The sequence below is a fragment of the Hyaena hyaena genome, unplaced genomic scaffold (assembly GCF_003009895.1).
Source record: "Hyaena hyaena isolate Hyena2069 unplaced genomic scaffold, ASM300989v1 scaffold_38, whole genome shotgun sequence".
Classification (NCBI taxonomy): domain Eukaryota; kingdom Metazoa; phylum Chordata; class Mammalia; order Carnivora; family Hyaenidae; genus Hyaena; species Hyaena hyaena.
In genome coordinates, this window is record NW_024080670.1 from 3,708,706 (window position 1) to 3,730,382 (window position 21,677).

The window sequence follows — 21,677 nt, forward strand, 5'->3', positions numbered from 1 at the left end:
CCCTGTACCCCAGCCATGGCTTTGTCACCGACTCTGTGTCACTATAGCTCGCTGGGACTCCATCTGCTCATCTGTGATGTGAGGCACCAACCAGGTCTAAAATGACAGTAATGGGGTGTCTGGCTGGCTCAGTTGGTAGAGCGAGTGATTTTTTTTTTTTAATGTTTATTTATTTTGGGGGGGCCTAGCTGGCTCAGTTGGTAGAGCATGTGACTCTTGATTTCAGGGTTGTTGAGTCTGAGCCCCACGCTGGATGTAAAGATTACTTAAAATAGGGGCACCTGGGTGGCTCAGTCGGTTAAGCGTCCGACTTCCGCTCAGGCCATGATCTCACGGTTCGTGGGTTCGAGCCCCGCATTGGGCTCTGTGCTGACAGCAAGCTCAGAGCCTGACGCCTGCTTCAGATTCTGTGTCTTCCTCTCTCTCTGACCCTCCCCTGCTCAGGCTCTGTCTCTCTATCTCTCTCAGAAATAAATAAAAAACGCTAAAATAAAATTTTTTTTTAAAGATTACTTAAAATAAATAAAAACTAAAAAAAAAAAAAAAAAACAACAAACCAAAAACGTTTATTAATTTTTGAGAGAGAAACGGAGCCTGAGTGGGGGGAGAAGGTGGGGGCAGAGAGAGAGGGAGACACATAATCTGAAGCAGGCTCCAAGCTATCAGCACAGAGCCCGATGCAGGGTCAAACTGATGAACCATGAAACCACGACCTGAGCTGAAGTTGAAGGTTTAACTGACTGAACCACCCAGACACCTCAGAGTGAGTGACTCCTGATCTCTGGGTTGTGAGTTCAAGCCCTATGTTGGGTCTAGAGATTACTTAGAAATAAATAAATAGTAAAATGACACTGTGTCATTTTTATTTTGAGAGACAGCACAGGTGGGAGAGAGGGGCAGAGGGGGAGAGAGAGAATCTTAAGCAGGCTCCGCACTGAGTGTGAAGCTAAACATGGGGCTTGATTTTACAACACTGGGATCATAACCTGAGCTGAAATCAAGAGTCAGACATTCAACCAACCGAGCCACACCTGTGCCCCAACACTGTGTCATTTAGGCTCACTCTAACAGAATCTCCTAACTGGTTTACATTTAATGACTGGTTTACAACAGACTCTCCTCTCACAGACCCTCTTATAAACTCAGTTCTTTAAAGCCGCAGCCGAGCCAATCATTGAACAAAAGGTTCTAAAAGTCCAAAAGTTTCCTAATAATCAACATCCACTTCTCCAGAACATACCTACGGAGGGGCGGCAATACATCACCCTGTAGCTAGACTGCCTGCTCGGCAAGAAGGGCAATAGTCCCCGTGGACAGAACACACGAACACAATCTGACCTCTCTCCTGAGAGCAAGTCTCTTTTCTACTACCTGCTGCCGGCCTCCATGCGGCCACCGGAGCTGGATGATGGCGGCGTAGAGGCGGATCATCCCAGACATGCGCTTCAGAAAGTTGTCCTGCTGCTCCACTTTGGAGTCCTTCACTTGGTAGCCGAGCATCCTGCGTGGGAAGAGAAAATTCAGGGTACAAGGCCAAGTGAGGGTGACAAATCACTTATTTTTTATGGCTAAAAGGAACAATCTAGTACTACTACATTGAGCACTATTATTATTATTGCTATTTTAAGTATTTATTTATTTTAAGGGGGTAGGCACAGAGAGAGGGGGAGAGAGAATCCCAACCAGCCTACATGCTGTCAGAGCAAAGCCTGACATGGGAATCAACCCCACAAACTATAAGATCATGACCTGAGCCGAAAATTTTTTTAAAAATTTACTTTTAATGTTTATTTTTTTTGAGAGAGAGAGAGAGACAGACCACAAGTGGGGGAGGGACAGAGAGAGAAAGAGATAGAATCTGAAGCAGGCTCCAGGCTCTGAGTTGTCAGCACAGAACCTGATGCGGGGCTTGAACTCACAAACCGTGAGATCATGACCTGAGCTGTAGTAGGACGCTTAACCGACTGAGTGACCCAGGCGCTCTGACCTGAGCCAAAATTGAGTCAGACACTTGGGGCGCCTGGGTGGCTCAGTGAGTTAAGCATTCGACTTCGGCTCAGGTCACGATCTCACAACTCATGGGTTCAAGCCCCACATCGGGCTCTGTGCTGACAGCTCAGAGACTGAAGCCTGCTTCGGATTCTGTTTCTCTCTCTCTCTGCCCTTTCCCTGCTCACACTCTCTCTCTCAAAAAAAAAAAAGTTGGACACTTAACCAACTGAGCCACCTAGGTGCCCCTTATTACTATTTTTTTTAAGTAAGCTCTAGGCCCAGTGTGGGGATGGAAATCACAACCCCGAGATCAAGAGTTGTGTGCTCTACCCACTGAACCAGCCAGGTGCCCATTTTTAGCATTATCCTTCCTACATAATTAGACATCATTACCTCTATAGAATACTTTGTTTACAAAGCACACACATCCACGATCACATCTGTGCATCCCATAAGCCTTGCAAAGTAAACTCAGAATTTTTTTTAATGTTTTATTTTTAAGCAATCTCTGCACCAACGTGGGGCTCGAGCTCACAACCCCGAGATCAAGACTTGCGTGCTCTACTGAAAGAGCCGGCCAGGAGCCCCAAACTCACAGGATTAACGGATGTCACTACCCTCATTTGCAAATAAGGAATGTGATGATCAAAGAGGTGACATGATAAACCCATTTTGCAAATCTATTAAATGACTAAGCAGGGCAAAATTCTAAGACAATCCCCCCACCACCCCTCAATTCTAGATCCAATATTCTTTTCCCTAAACTATACTGATTACTGCAGCTGAATCCACAAATTCCCAAAGCAGCCGGTCTACATGAGACACTGGATTCCCTGACAGAATGTTTGAGGTATGTATGAGGAGCTGTGAAGGGAGGGAGGGAGAGTGAACCCCTGTTCTCTCTGTACTTTATTCAGCCTATAGGGAGGGTGAAAAACCACCTCACCTCTGGTAGTCTTCCAAAGCCATTCCCTCCTTGAAAGCTGGGTAGAAGGGAACAGAGTAGGGGCACTTCCTGTGGAGATGAGCAAGAATGAGGTCACCCACTCTGGGGTGGAGCTCCCAGATCCCGGATGCCACAACTGCAATGGGGAACGCCGCTTCGTGGTGAGAGGCCACCTCCTCCTCTCCTTGTTTCTGTGGGAGCAGAGACAGGACCACTGGGTTACTCTGGAGAGGCACCTAAAGGCGGCACACCAGCCTCTCCCCCTACCTCTGGTCACAAGGCTTCTCACCACAAACTTCTCTGCCAGCTTATACTGGACAAAATCCAGGCCCTGTGGGTTGAGTGTGACGGACACGGAGCGCCCGCCAGACTGAACGGGTTTTCCGGAGAGCAGGCTGTGGATCTTGTCAAAGATCTCCTTCAACTTGGAGCCTGGGTAAGAGGAGATTTGGTCAGTTAGAAGATGCACTCTGCTTCTCATCATTGCAATAAGCAAGGCTCCACAAAAACCCAGCCGTGTGGCCTCACACAAGGTCAGAGTCTAAAGTCAAAATACTATTGCAGAAAAAGAGCTGACAAGCAGATGAATGTTGTCTGGGATGCGGGAGTACAGAAGACCTGGTACTATTTCAAAGGAATTCCTTAGTTGGAGACGAACAAATTCTGAAATCAACATAGCAGAGACAAACAGGATGGAAAGAGCTGTTGAGTGGCTACAGGCCCTGTGGGCTATCGCTGGCGTCCCTCAAGTCGTCATCTGCACCTTTAGGAAAACCGTTCTAAAGGATCTTCCCAGGGGCGCCTGAGGGGCTCAGTCAGTTAAGCACCTGACTTTGGCTCAGGTCATGATCTCACAGTCTGTGGGTTTGAGCCCCATGTCGGGCTCTGTGCTGACAGCTTGGAGCCTGGAGCCTGCTTTGGATTCTGTTTTTCCCTCTCTGATCCTCCCCTGCTCACTCCTGTCTCTCTCTCTCAAAACAAAATAAAGACATAAAAAAATTTTAAAAATAAAAAATAAAGGATCTTCCCAGCTCTCAGTGATGACTCCCCACTCTGGGACCTGCCCTCCATCCTGAGATGCACAGAAGCAGGCTCCTGATGGCTATATTTGTATTCCAGACATTGTGAGCCCCATGCCCACACTGGCTACAGTTTGATTAGGGGTAGACCAGCTGAACCAATCGGCCAGCTCACAGAGTCACATCCTAGAGGTGGCTTGTCCCGCAACACACACGCTCATGAACACCGGGGAACTAAACCGCCAAGTGGACCAAAGAACAGTGGTCCACCTAAGAAGATGAGAGATACAGGAGAAAGATGAAAGAAAAGAGTCTGAAGGTTTCTAACTTCCCATTCCTGCCAGTAGATTCTGAGAAACACCCCTTTATCTTCAGATTAAAACTTTTTTCTTTTTTTGGCCTATGCAAATCTGAATTGGTCTCCATTACTCAAAACTTACTGAGCTGTCAAAATAGTAGCACCCACTTCCGCTAAGTCATACTTCAGTACTACTTTACAGATGGTTTCAAAGGACCCCACTGGCCAAATTCCCTAACACTTCCTTCCTTCATGTCTCTCCACCCCCAACCCTAGGCCTGGCATGGCCTCCTACGTCCCATATGCCACACCAGCACCAAAGAGATTAAATTCTGCTCCAGATCTAACCACTGCCTTTAAAGAGGAAGGAATCGGGGCGCCTGGGTGGCTTAGTCGGTTGGGCGTCCGACTTTCGCTCAGGTCATGATCTCGCGGTTCGTGGGTTCAAGCCCCGCATCGGGCTCTGTGCTGACTGCCAGCTCAGAGCCTGGAGCCTGTTTCAGTCTGTGACTCCCTCTCTCTCTGACCCTCCCCTGCTCACGCTGTCTCTCTCTCTCTCCTAGAAATAAATAAAAAAAAAATTAAAAAAAAAACAAAACAAAGAAAGAGGCAGGAATGAGATCATTTCTTTTCCAATCATTCAGCATGTACTGAGCACGAAATCTAGAGCAAGTCTACATCTGGCTCTTCAAAGACTCACAGTGATGGTGCAGACAAAGGGAACACAGTCAAGAAATATGCAGAAAAGTGAAGAGCAGCCCAACTAGAGGCTTAATCATATGCGGAGAATGGAACAGAGGGAGCAGCCACAGGGAGACTCCCCGGGTTCCAGCCACGGTGCCGGAGCTGTCAGCGGGGCTACTGGTTCCTGAGAGCAAACAGGGGGAGAGCGGGCATAAAGGAAGACGGGGAGTTGATGTCTGCACACCCTGAACGTGGGGTAGGAGACAAACACGGGCAGATGGCCCCCAGGAGCAAGAGCGGGGGACTCTGAAGCTCTGTGGAAAGAGCGCACGTGAGAGACACCGGGGAGCCCCTTGCATGGAGGCCACATCTGCAGCCCCGAGGGTAAGTAGACTGGGAACCCAGGGTGAAATCGGACTCCCGGGAAGCACCCCCAGTTAGGGATTAGGGTGGGGACAGGAGACTGAGGAACCCACAAAGGAGAAAGAGGTGGCAGGAGAACCTGGGAATTCATGTTGCCACAGAAGCCAAAGGAACAGAGTTTGTAAAGAAGGGAATCATCACCTGTACCAAACAGAAACGTGAGGAGGCTAGAAAAGACATAGATCTTGAACCAAAGGAAACATACTTTAGCATATGAGTAACTTAAGCATATTTAAAGGAAAATGAGCCTGTAAAAAGGAATAATTTGGCAAAAAACAGGAGATTAGGTGATGAGCGATAAGGCAGGTCTTGAAGGGGGTGGAAGGGTGGGAACAAAGGCGGAGGCAGAAAGGGAAGCACCCAACCTCCCTCCACACACAGACGCGGACAAAGTGGCACGTGTATATGCATGTGCGCATGGAAAAGGCTGGCACCCGAGGATCCCACCCGGTGGATTTTCCTGCTAAAGGAGGAAGCAACGCTATCTGTGGTCGGCTGAGGGGGTAGGACTGGGGACAAGCCTAAGGAGAGCAGTGAAGGGGTGGCTGTCAGGTCAACCTCACCCCTGTTGTCAGCAAAGGAAATGGCACTTTATTTTTTTTAATGTTTCATTTCTGAGAGAGAGCGAGCGAGCGAGCGAGAGAGAGAGCGAGAGCGCATGAGCAGGGGAGGGTCAGAGAGAGAGGGAGACACGGAATCTGAAGCAGGCTCCAGGCTCTGAGCTGTCAACACAGAGCCCAATGCAGGGCTCGAACCCACAAACTGTGAGATCATGACCTGAGCCGAAGTTGGACGCTTAACCGACTGAGCCCCACAGGCGCCCCTAGGAAATGGCACTTTAAAGCCAAGAAGGTGATATGTGGTTATTTATTTATACCTGCCCTGATCCATAGAAAACTGCAAACAGCAGGGTGATCCGTAAGTTCTGTCACAGGGCCTCTCGTGGGCAGGAACTACAACTTCTCTACGCTTTCCAGGCCACAAGTGAACCAGGGCAAGCAGGACCCAGGCTAAGTCAGAGCAGCCTTTCAGCTGTTCACACCCCCCAGGCACCGGGAAGCACGGCCTGTAACTTGGAGGCTTCCACATCTCGAGGTCTACAAAAATGAACCTCTGTTTCAGAATGAAGAGAAAAAAGGGACTTTCCCTGTCTGGTTCTCACTCTCTAAAGCTCAGTCTCTGGAGAGAAAAGGAAGATGTTCCAAAGTATTAAGGCAGGTTTAGGGGCACCTGGGTGGCTCAGTCAGTTAAGCATCTGACTTTGGCTCAGGTCATGATCTCACAGCTTGTGAGTTTGAATCCTGTCAGGCTCTGTGCTGACAGCTCAGAGCCTGGAGGCTGCTTTGGATTCTGCGTCCCCCCCTCTCTCTGCCCATTCCCTGCTCATGCCCTGCCTCTCTCTCTCTCTCCTCTCTCTCAAAAATAAAGACAAAACAAAAGGATTAAGACCAGTCTCAAGCTTAGACAAGCTAATGGCTTACATTGTAGAACAAAAGGAAAAAATGCATGTCACATCCTATGTTCCCTGAGTGATGTTTTCAGCAGTAACTTTCTATTTTTTTTTCTAAATACAGATTCTTGATATATTTTTTAACGTTTATTTTACTTGACAGAGTGAGAGTGCAAGCAGGGGAGGGTCAGAGAGGAGAAAAGGATCTGAAGCAGGCTCTATGCTGACAGCAGACAGCCCGATGTGGGGATCAACTCCCAAACTGTGAGATCATGATGTGAGCTGAAATCAAGAGCCAGAAGCCAAATGACTGAGTCACCCAGGAGCTCCTTCAGCAGTAACTTTCAACTTCACGTAAGAGCCTTCCTCAATAATTTACTGGTAACATATACAGCTTATTTATAAAACAAGTCAACAAACACGTAATGACTGTCTTCCACGTGTTGAAGAGTAAACAAAGGAGAGGAAGACATAATTTATACGTGCCTGATCCAACATCATTTGTTTGAACAGACTCTGTCTACAGGAACCTTACAGAAGAGTAGATTTGGAGTCTTAGAAAATAACAAAAGCGGGGGTACCTGGGTGGCTCAGTCAGTTAAGTGTCCGACTTCAGCTCAGGTCATGATCTCACAGTTCGTGGGTTCGAGCCCCGCATCAGGCTCTGTGCTGACAGCTCAGAGCCTGGAGCCTATTTCAGATTCTGTCTCTCCCTCTCTCTCTGACCCTCCCCTGTTCACGCTGTCTCTCTCTCTCAGAAATAAATAAAACATTAAAAAAAAAAAGAAAATAACAAAAGGAAGCGAAGGGCCATGTTCTGAACTGCTCTGACCAACCTGCAATGGTAGAGATCTGGCTCACTGGGATGGTGGCAGCCTTCTGGAGGTCCATCTTTATCTTTTTGGCCTGCCAGGAGAGAACAGCGAGGGGGCAAATGGTGTTTGGAAGAGCTGCGTAGATGCGGGCAGGATTAGGAAAGGTGATGCACTAGCAACATTCCTCTGGGACACGGGGCCATTCAGAGCGCTCCCGGGCCCAGAGATTTTGCGACTCACAGCCCCCCGTACCTGACTGTCTTTGCTGTTGGTCAGCTCCTCAAAGGCCAACACACACTGACTGGAAATATCTTGCAGCTGCTGGTACCAGCGCATTGTACTGTCTTGTACCTTTACCTGGAGGTCTGAGGAAGGAAAGAGAGGCTCCCGTGACAGCACTCACTGAACACTTCACGTGAGCCAGGCACTGTTCTAATCAGCTGATACAGGTAGTAACGGCTTTCATTGTCACAAGAACCCTATGAAATAGATATCATTATCATCTTCGCTTTCTAGATAAGGAAATAGGCAGAGAAAGGTTAATTTGCCAAAGTCACAGTGGCACGAAGTAGAAAAACCACATTCCCACAGATCTGGCTCTAAAGCCAGCATTCTCAACCGTTATGCTCGACGGGTTCTTATGTATTAAATGAGCAAATATTGTGTAAGATTTATTTTAATAAAGCAGAGCAGCAAAACCTAGGATAATATATCTACTACAATTACACAGAATGTCAAGTCTTCATGGCAGGTGCTAGAGTCTGAAGTCAAGCTCTGCATCAACCAAAGTGAATGCCCTTCAGTGAAAGTACAGAGTTTTGCATTATGCAACAGTTCCGGTAAATTGTCTTGAAGCTTAACACGATATTCAAACACGTCCTTGTCCCCTTTAACACTCTGGGCTAAAGGACTGTATCCACACCAACACCCACCTTCATTCTGTTTCCCTCCTGTGCCCTGGCTGGGAGCTGGGGTCTCTCCGGGGACCTCTGGCCCCTGCTGCATGTGTGACTCTTGCCGCTTTACCTGGGCCTCCTCCTCCTGCCTCCGCTTGTCCTCACAGGCCCTGGCGATCTCCTGCTGCAAGCTTGTAAGGAGGTCACGCATTTCCTGCAGGGCTCTCTCAGCCACAGCCTGGTCCTCTGCTGTGGGGAAGCCGTTCTGTCAGGGTGACAGAGGCAGAGCTTAGCATCTATCCCCTAGATACCCGCGAAGCCGAATCACAGTTCACACAATACATCTCTAAATCGGAACTGGTGCACCAATGGAGCACCCACGTTCACCATGCCAAAACCTACTGCTTTCCTGTTCTCATAAAGGTAATGCTGATTAACCGTCACGTCCACAGACGTCTGACACCTGCGTATGGATTTTTCCATGTTCTCACCAACAATGGCTGGGATAATTCTTTAAAGGCTGTGACAATGGTCTAGATAGATACCATGTTGGAGTTCCTGGGTGTCCCAGTTGGTTAAGCGTTTGACTTCGGCTCAGGTCACGTTCTCGTGATTCATGAGTTTAAGCCCCAGGTCGGGCTCTATGCTGACAGCTCAGAGCCTGAAGCCTGCTTCAGATCCTGTGTCTCCCTCTCTCTCTGACCCTCCCTCCCTCACACTCTGAGTTTCAAAAATAAATACACATTAAAAAAAAAATTTAATAGTTCTGAACTTTTTACTCTAGGCCTTCTAGGTAGACAATCATATTGTTATCAAATTACATTTTCTCAGTTAAGTATTTCTCCTTTGTTTTATTATATTATTTGTATTGCTTAAAACTTCCGTTAACAGTCAAGACTGTTACTATTGTACCAACATGGCATATTTTTATTTCTTTCCCAATTTTAATGGCATATCTAAAATGTAGTCCAGTTTTCCTTTTTTTTTAATTTATTTCTAGGAGAGAGAGAGAGAGAGACAGTGTGAGCAGGGGAGGGTCAGAGAGAGAGGGAGTCACAGACTGAAACAGGCTCCAGGCTCTGAGCTGGCAGTTAGCAGAGCCCGACGCGGGGCTCAAACCCACGAACTGCGAGATCATGACCTAAGCGAAAGTCGGACACTTAACCGACTAAGCCACCCAGGCGCCCCCAGTTTTCCATTTTTTTTAAAATGTTGTTGGAGTGGGGAGCACTGCGTGAGCAGGGAAGAGGGACAGAGAGCAGAGAGAGAGAGAGAGAGAGAGAGAGAGAGAGAGAGAGAGAGAATCTCAAGCAGACTCCACACTTAGCAAGGAGCCCAAGATCATGACCTGAGCCAGTATCAACAGACATTCAACTGGCTGAGCCACCCAGGCACCCCTAAAATGTAGTCTTAAATGGATACATAATCTATCATGTTCATGAGGAACATATTTTTTTAAAGTTTATTTATTTATTTTGAGAGAGACAGCACATGTAGGGAAGGGGCAGTGGGGGGAGAATTCTAAATAGGCTCTGTGCTGCTAGCGCAGAGTGTGACACGGGGCTCGAACTCATGAAATTATGAGATCATGACCTAAGCCAAAACCAAGAGTCAGACGCTCAACCAACTGAGCCCAGGAATACATTTTAATTTTTAATTTGCTATTTTTTTAATAGGAAAGTATATAGAATTTCAGCATATACTTTTACAACATCTAATAAGATAAACATATGACTTTGCTCCATTAACCTATTAGTGAAATTAATTTCATGAAAAGATTTCATAACAATTGAGCCAGCTTTTCATTATCCTTATAATAATACCTCTTTGGTTATAGTGCATTATTCTTTTGAGTCACTGATGAATTCGATTTACTTACCTTTTATTTATTTATTAAAAAATTTAAAAAAAGTTTTTAATGTTTATTATTTATTTTTGAGAGAGAGAGAGAGAGAGAGACAGAGCATAAGCGGAGGAGGGGCAGAGACAGAGAGAGAGAGAGAGAGAGAGAGAGAGAGAGAGAGAGAGAGAGAGAGAGAATCCGAAGCAGGCCCCAGGCTCTGAGTTAGTCAGCACAGAGCCCAACGCAGGGCTTGAACCCATGAACTGCGAGATCATGATCTGAGCTGAAGTCGGACACTATTACCAATAAGCCATCCAGGCGTCCTTACTTATCTTTTCTTTAGAACTTCTGCTCATAAATGAGAATGCATATAAACCAGAGTGACGTCCCCATGTCTTTCAGTGTGCTATTTCGTTAGAATAGGATTACCAGACTTGTAAGACGAATAGAGAAGTGCTGCATCATTTTGTATATCGTCCTACAAACGTCTTTTGTAGTTTTGTCTGTTAAATCAACGAGGCCTCCCCATTTATTAAATTATTAATTAATTAACGTATACATCTACGTATGCAGGTAGGTAGGTCAGCAGGCTCCATGCTCAATGTGGGGCTCAAACCCACAACCCCGGGATCAAGAGTTAGATGCTCCACTGAGTGAGCCAGCCAGGCGCCCCTTCATTTATTGCTAAAGCTTTTAAGTAATCTCTACACCCAACATGAACTGTGAGATCATGACCTGAGCCAAAATCAAGAGTCGGACACTTAGCCAGCTGAGACCCTCTCCTGATTTTTTTAAAGCAAAAACTTGAGAAGAAACAAGAACTAAGGGTAAGAACATAAAATTCATAGAACTATGAATTGGTACAACTTTTGGGTAAGAATCAAGACCCTTAAAATTATTTGCCAAAGTAATTCCTTTTCTAAAAATTTATCTGAAAGAAATACAAATAAGATGTACATAGAATATTACTAAAGTGCTATGGTATGGTAGTGAAAACACAGAAACCTAAATGTTCAACATTAGGCATGTCTTTTTAACCATTTTTGGTTTTATTATACGTGGGAAGTATCCAATTCCACGTGTTCATCAGATACTGAATATCTGCCATGTGTCGCGGTAACACTGCTTTAATTAAAACATCAGGCACCTGGGCAGCTCAGTCAGTTAAGGGTCTGACTTTGGGTCAGGTCATGATTTCATGGTTTGTGGGTTCAAGCCCCAGGTCGGGCTCTGTGCTGACAGCTCGGAGCCTGGAGCCTGCTTCAGATTCTGTGTCTCCTTCTCTCTCTGCTCCTCCTCCTCTTTCTCGCTCAAAAGTAAATAAACATTTTTAAAAAATTCTTTAAAAAAACAAAAAACAGGGGCGCCTGGGTGGCTTAGTCGGTTAAGCGTCCAACTTTCGCTTAGGTCATGATCTCGTGGTTCGTGGGTTCAACCCCCGCGTCAGGCTCTGTGCTGACAGCCAGCTCAGAGCCTGGAGCCTGTTTCAGAGTCTGTGACTCCCTCTCTCTCTGACCCTCCCCTGCTCACGCTGTCTCTCTTTCTCTCTCCTAGAAATAAATAAAAAAAAAAATTAAAAATTTTTTTTTAAAAAACAAAAAACATCAGAATATTTTTAGTGATTACAGTAATTATATGTTCAAAATACAACGTTAACTGGAAAAGAGCTATATTATACATTGCTGTAAGGTTTTAATTTTTTACCATAGCACACCAGGTGTTCAACAGAATATTACCGAATGAACTAAAGTATTTTGCAATCAGAATAAACAATTATTTGTTTAACCAAAGATAAAAGTCTCTGGATGTGTAAGAGTCCAGTCTGGGGTGGGGAAACCCCCCCACACGCACACTCTTTGTCGGGGAAGACAGAGAAAATGCCAACAGTGAGTATCATCTCTAACAAATGATCTTGCTATTTTCTACAATAAGCATTTTTTTTTCAGGCACTACTTTTAAGTCAGAAAACTTGCATTTAAGGTTCTCCATTTCCAAGCCAGAAGACCAGGTTCCTGGAAGCTTGCTCACCTCGGAAGTGGCCCGAATGATCCCCGAGACGAGGCCGCACAGCTGGTTGCCGCGGGTCCGGAAGGCGGACAGGTCCTCCTTGAGCGCGTCCTTGTGCTGCTCAGAGGCGTCCAGCTGCTGGTTGAGGTGCAGCACCTCCTCCTGCAGCCCGTAGAGGCCCCGCAGGCGGAGCTGGCCCTCTTCCCTCCGCAGCCGCTCCTGCTCCGCCTGCTTCAGGCGCTGCTGCTCGGCCTCCCGCAGCTTCAGGTTGAGAATCTACTGGGGGGGGGGGGGTCCGGCTACCTCTCTCCGAGGTGCCCTGGGCCTTCTGATTCTACATCCCCCAAACCCTAAGTGGGCTACATATTTTACTGACAGCCCCCCACCCCCAGCAGTTAAAGGACAGCCCAAGGTGAGTCACAGGAAGGGAGGACCCAGGTAAGAGCCAGATGTGGACACATCCACAGGAATTCTCCAAGGCTCTGACCTTGGCTCTGTGCCGATGCTCAGCTTTCAGCTTCTCTTGGTGGCCCAGGGCTTCTCTGGAGCTGCAGGAAAAACGGCAGAATGGTCAGGGAGGCTTTGTGAATCGGTCTTACGTCACCTCTCCCAAAAGCCTCCCTCTCTCCTTGTGATACACTGGTCACCTCTCCAAGGCTGGTCATTGTTCTAGACTATGAGCTTCACTGGCTATTTTATTTCGTTATTTAGGAAGAAGTCCAACTGCTTCCCTTGGGGTTTCATGCTGGGAAAGAGGGCCAGCTGAGCAGCCCGACATTCCCGCTCACCTCTTCTCCATCACTTCCCGTAAGTCCTGGAATTCTTTATGATGTTTCAGTTCCTTCCGTTCATCAAAGCGCTTCAGTTGTTCAGAGGCCATCTCAGAGAGGGCTCGCACCTTCCTCTCCTGTTCCTCTTGCCACTGCCTCAGGCCCTCCTGGAAAGAATCAGCCCCGCTCTCTGCAGCTCCATCGGCACCGACGGACAGCCTCCCGTCTGTCCTGATTCCATCAGAGACACTCCCGGGCATGGAACCAGCTATCTAGTTCTCAGAAACTATGCTCAAGTCGCCCCTGCCCTCTGAGTGGATGTTTAAACTCAGCTGTTTTGGAAAGCTCTTCCAATTTGCCCCCTGTGATTCATCACTCCAGTATTAGCTGGGACAGGACAGGTATTTGCCAACGTAATGTCCAAGAGCCTCCTTCCTGTGTACTCTGATTTCAGAGTAATCAACAGAAATTCTCCATAAACACGGTATGCACAGTCCTAACTACTCCTTTTCTCACCTTATCATTTCTGCCTACATTTTCTCCCCCACCTCCACTTAGGAAAGTCTCCTTCCTAGATTCCTAAGGGTACGAGGTATTCATTTATTATTCTCGGGAGTATTTTCATCTGGTTTTTAAGGGAGATGTGACATTTTAACTACCAAAATTTAAAGGGTATATATATCCTTTGACACTGGTTTAATTTTAGGAATTTGTCCCGAGGAAATATTCGCATGCGTGTGCAAAGATGTATGAACGAGGATGCTCACTGCAGCCCTGCTGATGATGGCAGTAAATTTACAACAATTTACATTAAGTGGGGATTGACTGCACCTATCACGGTAGGTAAGACTAAGAGACCACTCCGCAGCCTCTACAGAGGACGAGATGCTACATATACTGGCAGGAAGACATGGCAAAATATATTGTTAAGATGTTATATTATTCTATTTTAAAGCTTCCAGTGGAAGAAGGCAAAGTGAACACAGCATCTATAACCTCTCCTCTGAGACTCTGTTGAAGTTGGACGTTGTGGAGTTATAGGAGTTGGGACGGGAAAAAGGACCCAAGAGCAGAGAGCACATGGGATTGTCAGCAGGGAAAAATCTGGGCCATGCTTCTGGAAGACAAAGTTTCTGTGAAGGAGTGTGGACTGACAGCAGAGCTGGGCAAACGTGAGAGCGCATGCACACACGCACTCACAAGTGGACTACATCTCTGAGAGAGAGAACCAAGCTACCAGAACCTCAAAGAGGACTGGGCAATGCCAGGTCTGAATCAGGTGGGGTTCATGGGGCTGAAAACAGAAAGATCAGCTGAATGTTTGTGGACAAAACAATCAATTCTCCACCACCCCCCAAATCATGAGAAGAGTCAGTAGCCAGGCTTGGATGTTGTAATGATTTAAAAAAAAATTTTTTTTAATGTTTTATTTATTTCTGAGAGACAGTATGAGCAGGGGAAGGTCAGAAAGAGAGGAAGACACACAATCCAAAGCAGGCTCCAGGCTCTGAGCTAGCTGTCAGCACAGAGCCCGACGCAGGGCTCGAACCCACGAACCGTGAAATCATGAGCCAAAGTCAGACGCCTAACTGACTGAGCCACCCAGGCACCCCTGTAATGATTTTTTAAAAACATGTTTTTGGGGTGCCTGGGTGGCTCAGTCAATTAAGTGTCTGACTTTGGCTCAGGTCATGATCTCCTGGTTCATGAGTTGTGCATCGAGCTGTCTGCTGTCAGCACATAGCCCACTTCGGATCCTCTGTCCCCTTCTCTCTCTGTCCCTCCCCAAGTGGCACTCTCCTACAAGATAAACTGAAAACCTCTTTTCATGTGCTTCTTTGTACCTTTGGTATAAAGTATCTCTGTCTTTTGTCCATTCTGTACTTGATTTGTTTTTACTGTTGTGTACTGTGTAATGGTTAAAAAAGAGATCTGCACATGGGCACCTGGGTGGCTCAATCAATTAAGCATCTGACTCTTGATCTCAGCTCAGGTCATGATCTGACAGTACGTTTGAGCCCCACATCAGGCTCCATGCTGACAGGGTAGAGTCTGTTTGGGATTTTCTCTCTCTCTCCCTTCCCCCTGCTTGCATGCTCTCTTTCTCTCTAACTAAATAAATAAACTTAAAAAAGAGAGAGAGAGAGCACGTGAAAGAGACTGCTGCACATTCTCTGACACCCTCCCATCTCCTCCACTTCGACCGGAGCCAGCCCTCATGACCGCCTTGACTAAGAGTATGTGGGGAAGGGTAGTAACATTACACGATTTCTGAGACTGCACTGGGACAGGCCGTGCAGCTCGGCCAGTAGGTCTTGCGATGCTCGCTATTGGAACCCGGCCTCCATGCTACGAGGAAGCCCAGCCACACGGAGAGGACAGATGCTCCTGCTAATGACCAACTTCAACGGCGACACGGGTCAGTGAGGGAGCCTCCGAAAGAACTCCAGGCCCAGTCACTGCAATCAGAGACCCCAAGTGAGAACCACCTAGTTGAACGGGTCGACCTCCAGAAGCATGAAGGACAGTGATGAGAGGTCAGTAGTGCTGCGAGCCACAGTCTAAGGGCAATTTACTACAGCAGCTCATGCACACTCCCAGCCAAAAAACAGCGCTCTTTCCTATGAGAAAATGAGTAAGTTACCCAGAGATAACTGGGTCAGCTAGTGTGGAGGCTGGTATACCAGAACATATACCCTAGGAATTCTGACACTTCAGAAGTCCAAAATCATAATAATGCTGTTCCTGACAAGACACCTGGAAGCCCTGGTCCAACCACTGGTAAATAACGGTCATTAGATATTTGAGAAAATTCTATACCCTAGAATAATGAATCTAGAGAAAACAGATTATTTCAAAGAACACAATTAAATCTGAAAAAGAACTTCAGTACGATATGAAATGAAAATGAAATGCTCTGAAAAAGGAACAATACGATATGAAATGAGAATGAAATGCTCTGAAAAAAGGACAAGTGGAGAAGAAGGAAAAGCCCGTGAAAATTAAACACATAATTAAAAAAAATAGGTATATACATATTTTTCAATGAACAAAGGAAGGATAAAAATTAAACCTTTTGGAAAACAGAAAAAGACAAAACAAAAATGAGAGAAAGGATAAGAGAAATAGGAAATTAACCTGGAAGATCCAATAGCCAATAAAAGTTCGCAAATTGAGAGAAAAAAGGCAACGGAGAGGAAGAGAAATTAATCAAAGGGGAAAAGCTTCCCGAAGATGAAGGACATTGTCGTCTTCAGCTGAAAAGGCCTCCTCGGACCAGGACCTGAGCGGTCCTCCCCGTCCGCACAGCAGCACCCAGGGGGAAGCAACCATCCCCTTTCCCTCACGGGGACAGCAGTCTTCTCCCTACATCTTACTTATTTCTCTCGTTTACGTCGAAGGCTCCTCACCGGTACACAAGCTCTGGGAAGGCCCGAATTCGTGTCCACATCGCTCCCTGTTTTATCTAGACCCAGAATAGCATCTAAGTGCTCAATAAGCACATAAGTGCTCAGTAACTATTTGTTGACTCAACGAATGACTGAATGAGGGTAGATGCTAGAAGGAGACATTCACTTTATGAACTCACACGATCTGTGGAAATTTTTACAAAACCACGCACTGGTTTTCTAATTACAAAATCATAAAGTCAGTTCCCTGGGAGCAGGCGTAGGCAACATGGCTAAAGGCACCAAGATGGTTGGAATCCTCCGTAAACACGGGACCCATTACTGTGCCTCTCTCAGGAAAATGGTGAAGAAGACTGAGACAGGCCAGCAGGCCAAGTCCACGTGCTCCTCCTGTGGCAAAACCAAGATGAGAAGACAAGCTGCGGGGATCTGGCATCGCGGTGCCTGCGTGAGAACGGCAGCCAAGGATGCCTGGAGCCACACGGCCACTTCTGCCATCACAGTAGAGTCTGCCATCAGACTGAAGGAGGTGAAAGACCAGTAGAAGCTCCACCACTGAAACACTGCTAGCCTATAATAAAGGGGTTCATTTTCGTAACAAAATTACTTTGGTTTGTCGCTAAATTTATTAATTAGACATTCTGATTTGTGTTGCATTAATTTTGCTTTCTCAAAAGACCTGGGAATTAAAATCTTTTTTTTTTTTTTTTTTTTTTAAAAGCAAGAGCGTAGGGGAGAGGGAGAAAGAGACAGAGTTCAGTGCCGGGCTTGAACTCATGAACGTGAGATCATGACCCAAACTGAAATTAAGAGTTAGACGCTTAACCAACTGAGCCACCTAGGCGCCCCTAAAATCCTTCTAATTTTTATTGGAAAAGCATGAAAAAAAAAATAATAAAGTCAAATAAATTATTAAAACAGTTAGTCTTTCTTCAAGAGGCTGTTAAGATCCATCTTCTCAGTATAACCTTATCTGACCACCCCAGATCATCTTCAAATTCTGGAGAAGTAAATGGAAGCCAGGAGAGCCTAAGGAATTGTCTCAAAGTCATTTGCAAAATGGAAGAGCTAGGATGTGAACCCCATCTTCCTTCAGAGAGCTCATTCACTTTCTTTTTTTTTTTCTTTCTTTTTTTTTTTTAATGTTTATTCATTTTTGAGAGACAAAGACAGAATGCAGAGGGAAGGGGCAAAGAGAGAGAGAGAGGGAGACACAGAATCTGAAGCAGACTCCAGGCTCTGTGCTGACAGCTCAGAGCCCAACGTGGGGCTCAAACCCACAAACTGTGAGATCCTCACCTGAGCTGACATTGGATGCTTAACTAAGCCACCCACGTGCTCCAGAGAGCTCACTCTTAAATGCCACGTTACACTCTCTTCCCAAGTGAATCAGGAGCTACTAGTCCGTGGGGCACAATGATTGGCACAAGGCGGTCATCCATAATGCCTAAAGAACTGCATTTAAATGCGGCTGCCTTCGGCCAAGCCTGCCCTACTCCATGCGTCACTTACTGTTCCTCTCATTCTGTGCACCAGCTCATACATCCGGATGCAGCCTTCCACTCTGACCCCCCGCGAGGACTGAAGAGCCATAGGTTCTGCGTGCTGGGACTCGTGTTTGGCCTGGACAGACAGAAAACAGAAAAATTAAGCACTTAGGATGGTAAAGTCAATGCTATCCCTTCTAGATGAAAACCACATCCCTACCTATAAACAGCAACCCATAAGAACAACAACAGAACAAAGTAGGTTAGAACCAGCGTGCTTTTCGTGATATTGATCTTGTTCTCATCGTTTTCCTTTGTAAAGGGAATAACTTAAGTTATGTAATATACAAACCAATAAATGACTTATTTCTTTGCCTAGTTTGTTTTAGTCGGTTTTTTGGCTTCCTTGTTTTGTTCTGCCCAGCAAATTTTTCCCCATTGACTCCACAAGGAGTCAATTTGTGCTGAGGCGGTTTGAATGGAGCCATCCCAACCCATATCCCCAATTCTTCCACCTTCCTTCCTCAGGGGTAATCATGTGACCGGCCTACTGATCAAAGTACTCTATGCCTCTGTGACCTAATGTCTACTTCAGGAATGAGGTTTATGTCCCAAGCTAGGCCAGATTCCCAATTCTAGACTTTTCGGATGGAGTTATCTGGGAAGGACTTCTACTTCTCAGGATGCTAAACTAAGAAAATGTGTGTCTACGGTTACTAATGGCCATCTTGCCATACAAAGTCTATATGAAGAATGGAACCAAGAAAGAAGAGTTAAGCAGAATTGAGAGAATACAGACAGAGCCCTGTGTTTGGGTCACTGGATCAAGTCACAAAGAATGTAAAGCAGAAAGAAGCAGAAAGTATACTGCCTGGATCTAACCGATTCTAAATGCATTTACAGACTTCCTGGTTATGTGAGCTAATTAGTTAATTCCTTTTCCTCTTGTTGGGCTTAAGCTAGTTTAAACTGGGTTTCTGTTAAAAACCAAAATTCCTAAATGACACAATAATTCATTATATAAAGCCATCTAAAAGTTTATTTAAACCTCAAGTATGAGGGGTGCCTGGGTCAGTCAGACGGTTAAGCATCCGACCTCAGCTCAGGCCACGATCTCATGGTTTGTGAGTTCGAGCCCCACACTGGGCTCTGCGCTGACAGCTCAGAGCCTGGAGCCTGCTCTGGATTCTGTGTCTCCTAGTCTCTCTGCCCCTCCCCCACTCATGTGCGCGGGTGCGCGCGCGCTCTCTCTCTCAAAAATAAACAAACATTTAAAAAATTAAACAAAAAACAAACAACAACAAAAAACCCAAACCTCAAGAATGTTGGAATTCTCTACCTGGAGAGGACATTAGCAATCTGGACCAGTACCAGATTTACAGATGAAGAGACTGAGCCCTCCGGAGGGAAAGATGCCTGTGCGCATGTCACAGTGTTTGCAGAACCGGAACTGGGAAGCACTTACAGAAATTTTTAAAAAATTGGTTTTTACCTCTATAAAAAATAATTAAAATCATTCTAATTCTACAGAAGTTGCGAAAACAGGTAGAGAGGCTGATGCACTCTTCACTCAATCGCCCCCAATAGTAAGAGCCATCAAGTACAGTAAAATAGCAAAAACAGTAAACTGATGGTGGTACAGGCCGCAGAGCTTCTTCAGATCTCGCCGGCTGTGCAGGAATTGTTTTGTGTATGCATATCGTTCCGTGCAAGTTTATCTCACACGTAGATCTGCCTAACTGCCGTCATAATCACGGTACAGACCTGCCCCACCACAGGCTTCCTATGCCACACCTGCCCTCACACCCCTAATGTGCTCTCTATAAATGCTCTTTTTTCAAGAATGTTAAAGGGATGGAATCATACAGTAGGTTCCTTTATATTCGTATACAGACTAACTACTTCTGGAAGTATTACTCACCATGTCCCAAAAAAGAGAAAGAAGGAACAGAACAGCACCAGTAACAACTTAACTGTTTTTAAGGAAGAGAAACAAGCAAAGGCTGGGACAAAATAAGAGTCAAGAAAAGCTTTTGCCTTTTTTTTTTTTTTAATAAATTACAGAACCAACGATAAGATACATACATCTAGAAAGCAAGTATAAACTTTGCTGTAAGCCTCCAACAGCCAACACAGAAAGGGAGACCTTATTAGTTAAATGCATGCGATGTTCCTAAAAAAAAAAACAAACAGTCCAACTGCTCATGAAATTCATTACTATTATTGTTACTAAGAATAGAGGGGAACCCCTCTCTGCTCTTCATAAAGGGAACACTGTGCTGTAGTAAAGGGCATCATTAAAACAGCTACAAGAAGGAGCCACCATTATTTTCCCCAGGGTCAGGTCACTGTTGTATGACAATGTTCCACACTTAAACTTGTTTTTTATTTTTAAGATTTTTATTTATGTTTTTTATTTTTTAAATTTATTTTGAGAGAGAGTGTGTGCAGGGGAGGGGCAGAGAGAGGGAGAGAAAGAATCACAAGCAGGGTCTATGCCATCAGTGCAGCATTGAACGTAGGGCTCAACCTCACAATCCCAAGATCATGATCTGAGCTGAAATCAAGAGTTAGATGATTAACCAACTGAGCCACCCAGATGCCCCAAGATTTTTATTTTTGAGTAATCTCTAAGCCTGATATGGGGCCTGAACTCACAACTCAGAGAGCAAGAATCACATGCCCTCCCACATGAGCCAGTCAGGGGCCCCTTAACCACTTCAACTTCTCAGCCACCGGGGCCTCCATGCTGAAGCTAATCGAAAACCTTACCTCGGCTCCCTCTGGTGTTGCTGAAGAAGCTGGTGAGAAGGCGGGGGTTCTGACGGGAGATTTGGGAACACATGAAGGTTGTCCAAGGTCTGAAGCGGATCTAGAGGATTCTGAAGTCTCAGAGGATGATGGATTCTCTTGCATGTGAGGTAAGACATGGTCTACCACCCATCCGGAGTACGTAGACAGCTTGGGAACAGACATACATTCTTCTAAAACATCCTAGAGAGAAGAGGGTGAAGCCCCACTTGCATGTTAACTGATCTAAGCAATCAAAAATAATTTTGTCCTTATAAGCCACTACCTGCCTCACTGAAAATCTAAGGCCTAAATAAATACATACATACAATCAAAGACCTAAACTAACTGTATTAACAATTAGAGATGAAGAGAAAGTAGTTTCTTGGTACTGACCCTGATTCCTATCCTTTAAAAAAAAATTTTTTTGTTATTTATTTTTAAGCAAGAAAGAGAGAGACAGAGAGCGAGTGGGGAAGGGGCAGAGAGAGAAGGAGACACAGAATCTGAAGCAGGCTCCAGGCTCTGAACTCTTAGCAAAGAGCCCAACACAGAGCTCAAACTCACACACTGTGAGATCATGACCTGAGCTGGAGAAAGCTGCTTAACCGACTGAGCCACCCAGGTGCCCCTGGAAACACTTTCTGTTGTCCCAACTGGGAGGGTGCTATTGGCATCTAGTGGGTGGAAGCCAGGAATGCTATTAAACATCCTACAACGCAGGAAAGCACCAGCAGCCCCTCATGACACAGAAGTCCAGCCCAGCCCCAAATACCAGTAATGCCGCAGCTGAGAAATACTGATCTAGATCGCAGGCACACATCCAATAAACGTGCAATAAACAGAC

At 45.8% G+C, this 21,677-nt stretch overlaps 2 protein-coding genes across 2 annotated transcripts in view; one reads left to right on the forward strand and one right to left on the reverse strand.

The window, feature by feature from the left end:
- The window catches only part of GLE1 (GLE1 RNA export mediator), a 28,433-nt gene that overhangs the window by 4,317 nt on the left and 2,439 nt on the right, over positions 1-21,677 (reverse strand). Inside the window, exons 2-12 of the mRNA XM_039229637.1 lie at positions 20,813-21,034; positions 18,066-18,176; positions 13,162-13,310; positions 12,861-12,921; positions 12,395-12,649; positions 8,560-8,788; positions 7,880-7,992; positions 7,649-7,718; positions 3,228-3,370; positions 2,939-3,129; positions 1,372-1,501 (exon numbers count right to left, since the gene is read on the reverse strand). Of these exons, the coding sequence (XP_039085568.1) occupies positions 1,372-1,501; positions 2,939-3,129; positions 3,228-3,370; positions 7,649-7,718; positions 7,880-7,992; positions 8,560-8,788; positions 12,395-12,649; positions 12,861-12,921; positions 13,162-13,310; positions 18,066-18,176; positions 20,813-21,034 (1,674 nt within the window). The remainder of the gene's footprint in view (positions 1-1,371; positions 1,502-2,938; positions 3,130-3,227; positions 3,371-7,648; positions 7,719-7,879; positions 7,993-8,559; positions 8,789-12,394; positions 12,650-12,860; positions 12,922-13,161; positions 13,311-18,065; positions 18,177-20,812; positions 21,035-21,677) is intronic.
- LOC120230162 (60S ribosomal protein L37a-like) lies at positions 16,822-17,097 on the forward strand. The gene has a single exon (XM_039229638.1). The coding sequence runs from the start codon at positions 16,822-16,824 to the stop codon at positions 17,095-17,097; it is 276 nt and encodes a 91-aa protein (XP_039085569.1).

Excerpts from the sequence above, each read along its gene's own strand:
- LOC120230162 (XM_039229638.1), top strand. The coding sequence starts at position 16,822 with ATGGCTAAAGGCACCAAGATGGTTGGAATCCTCCGTAAACACGGGACC.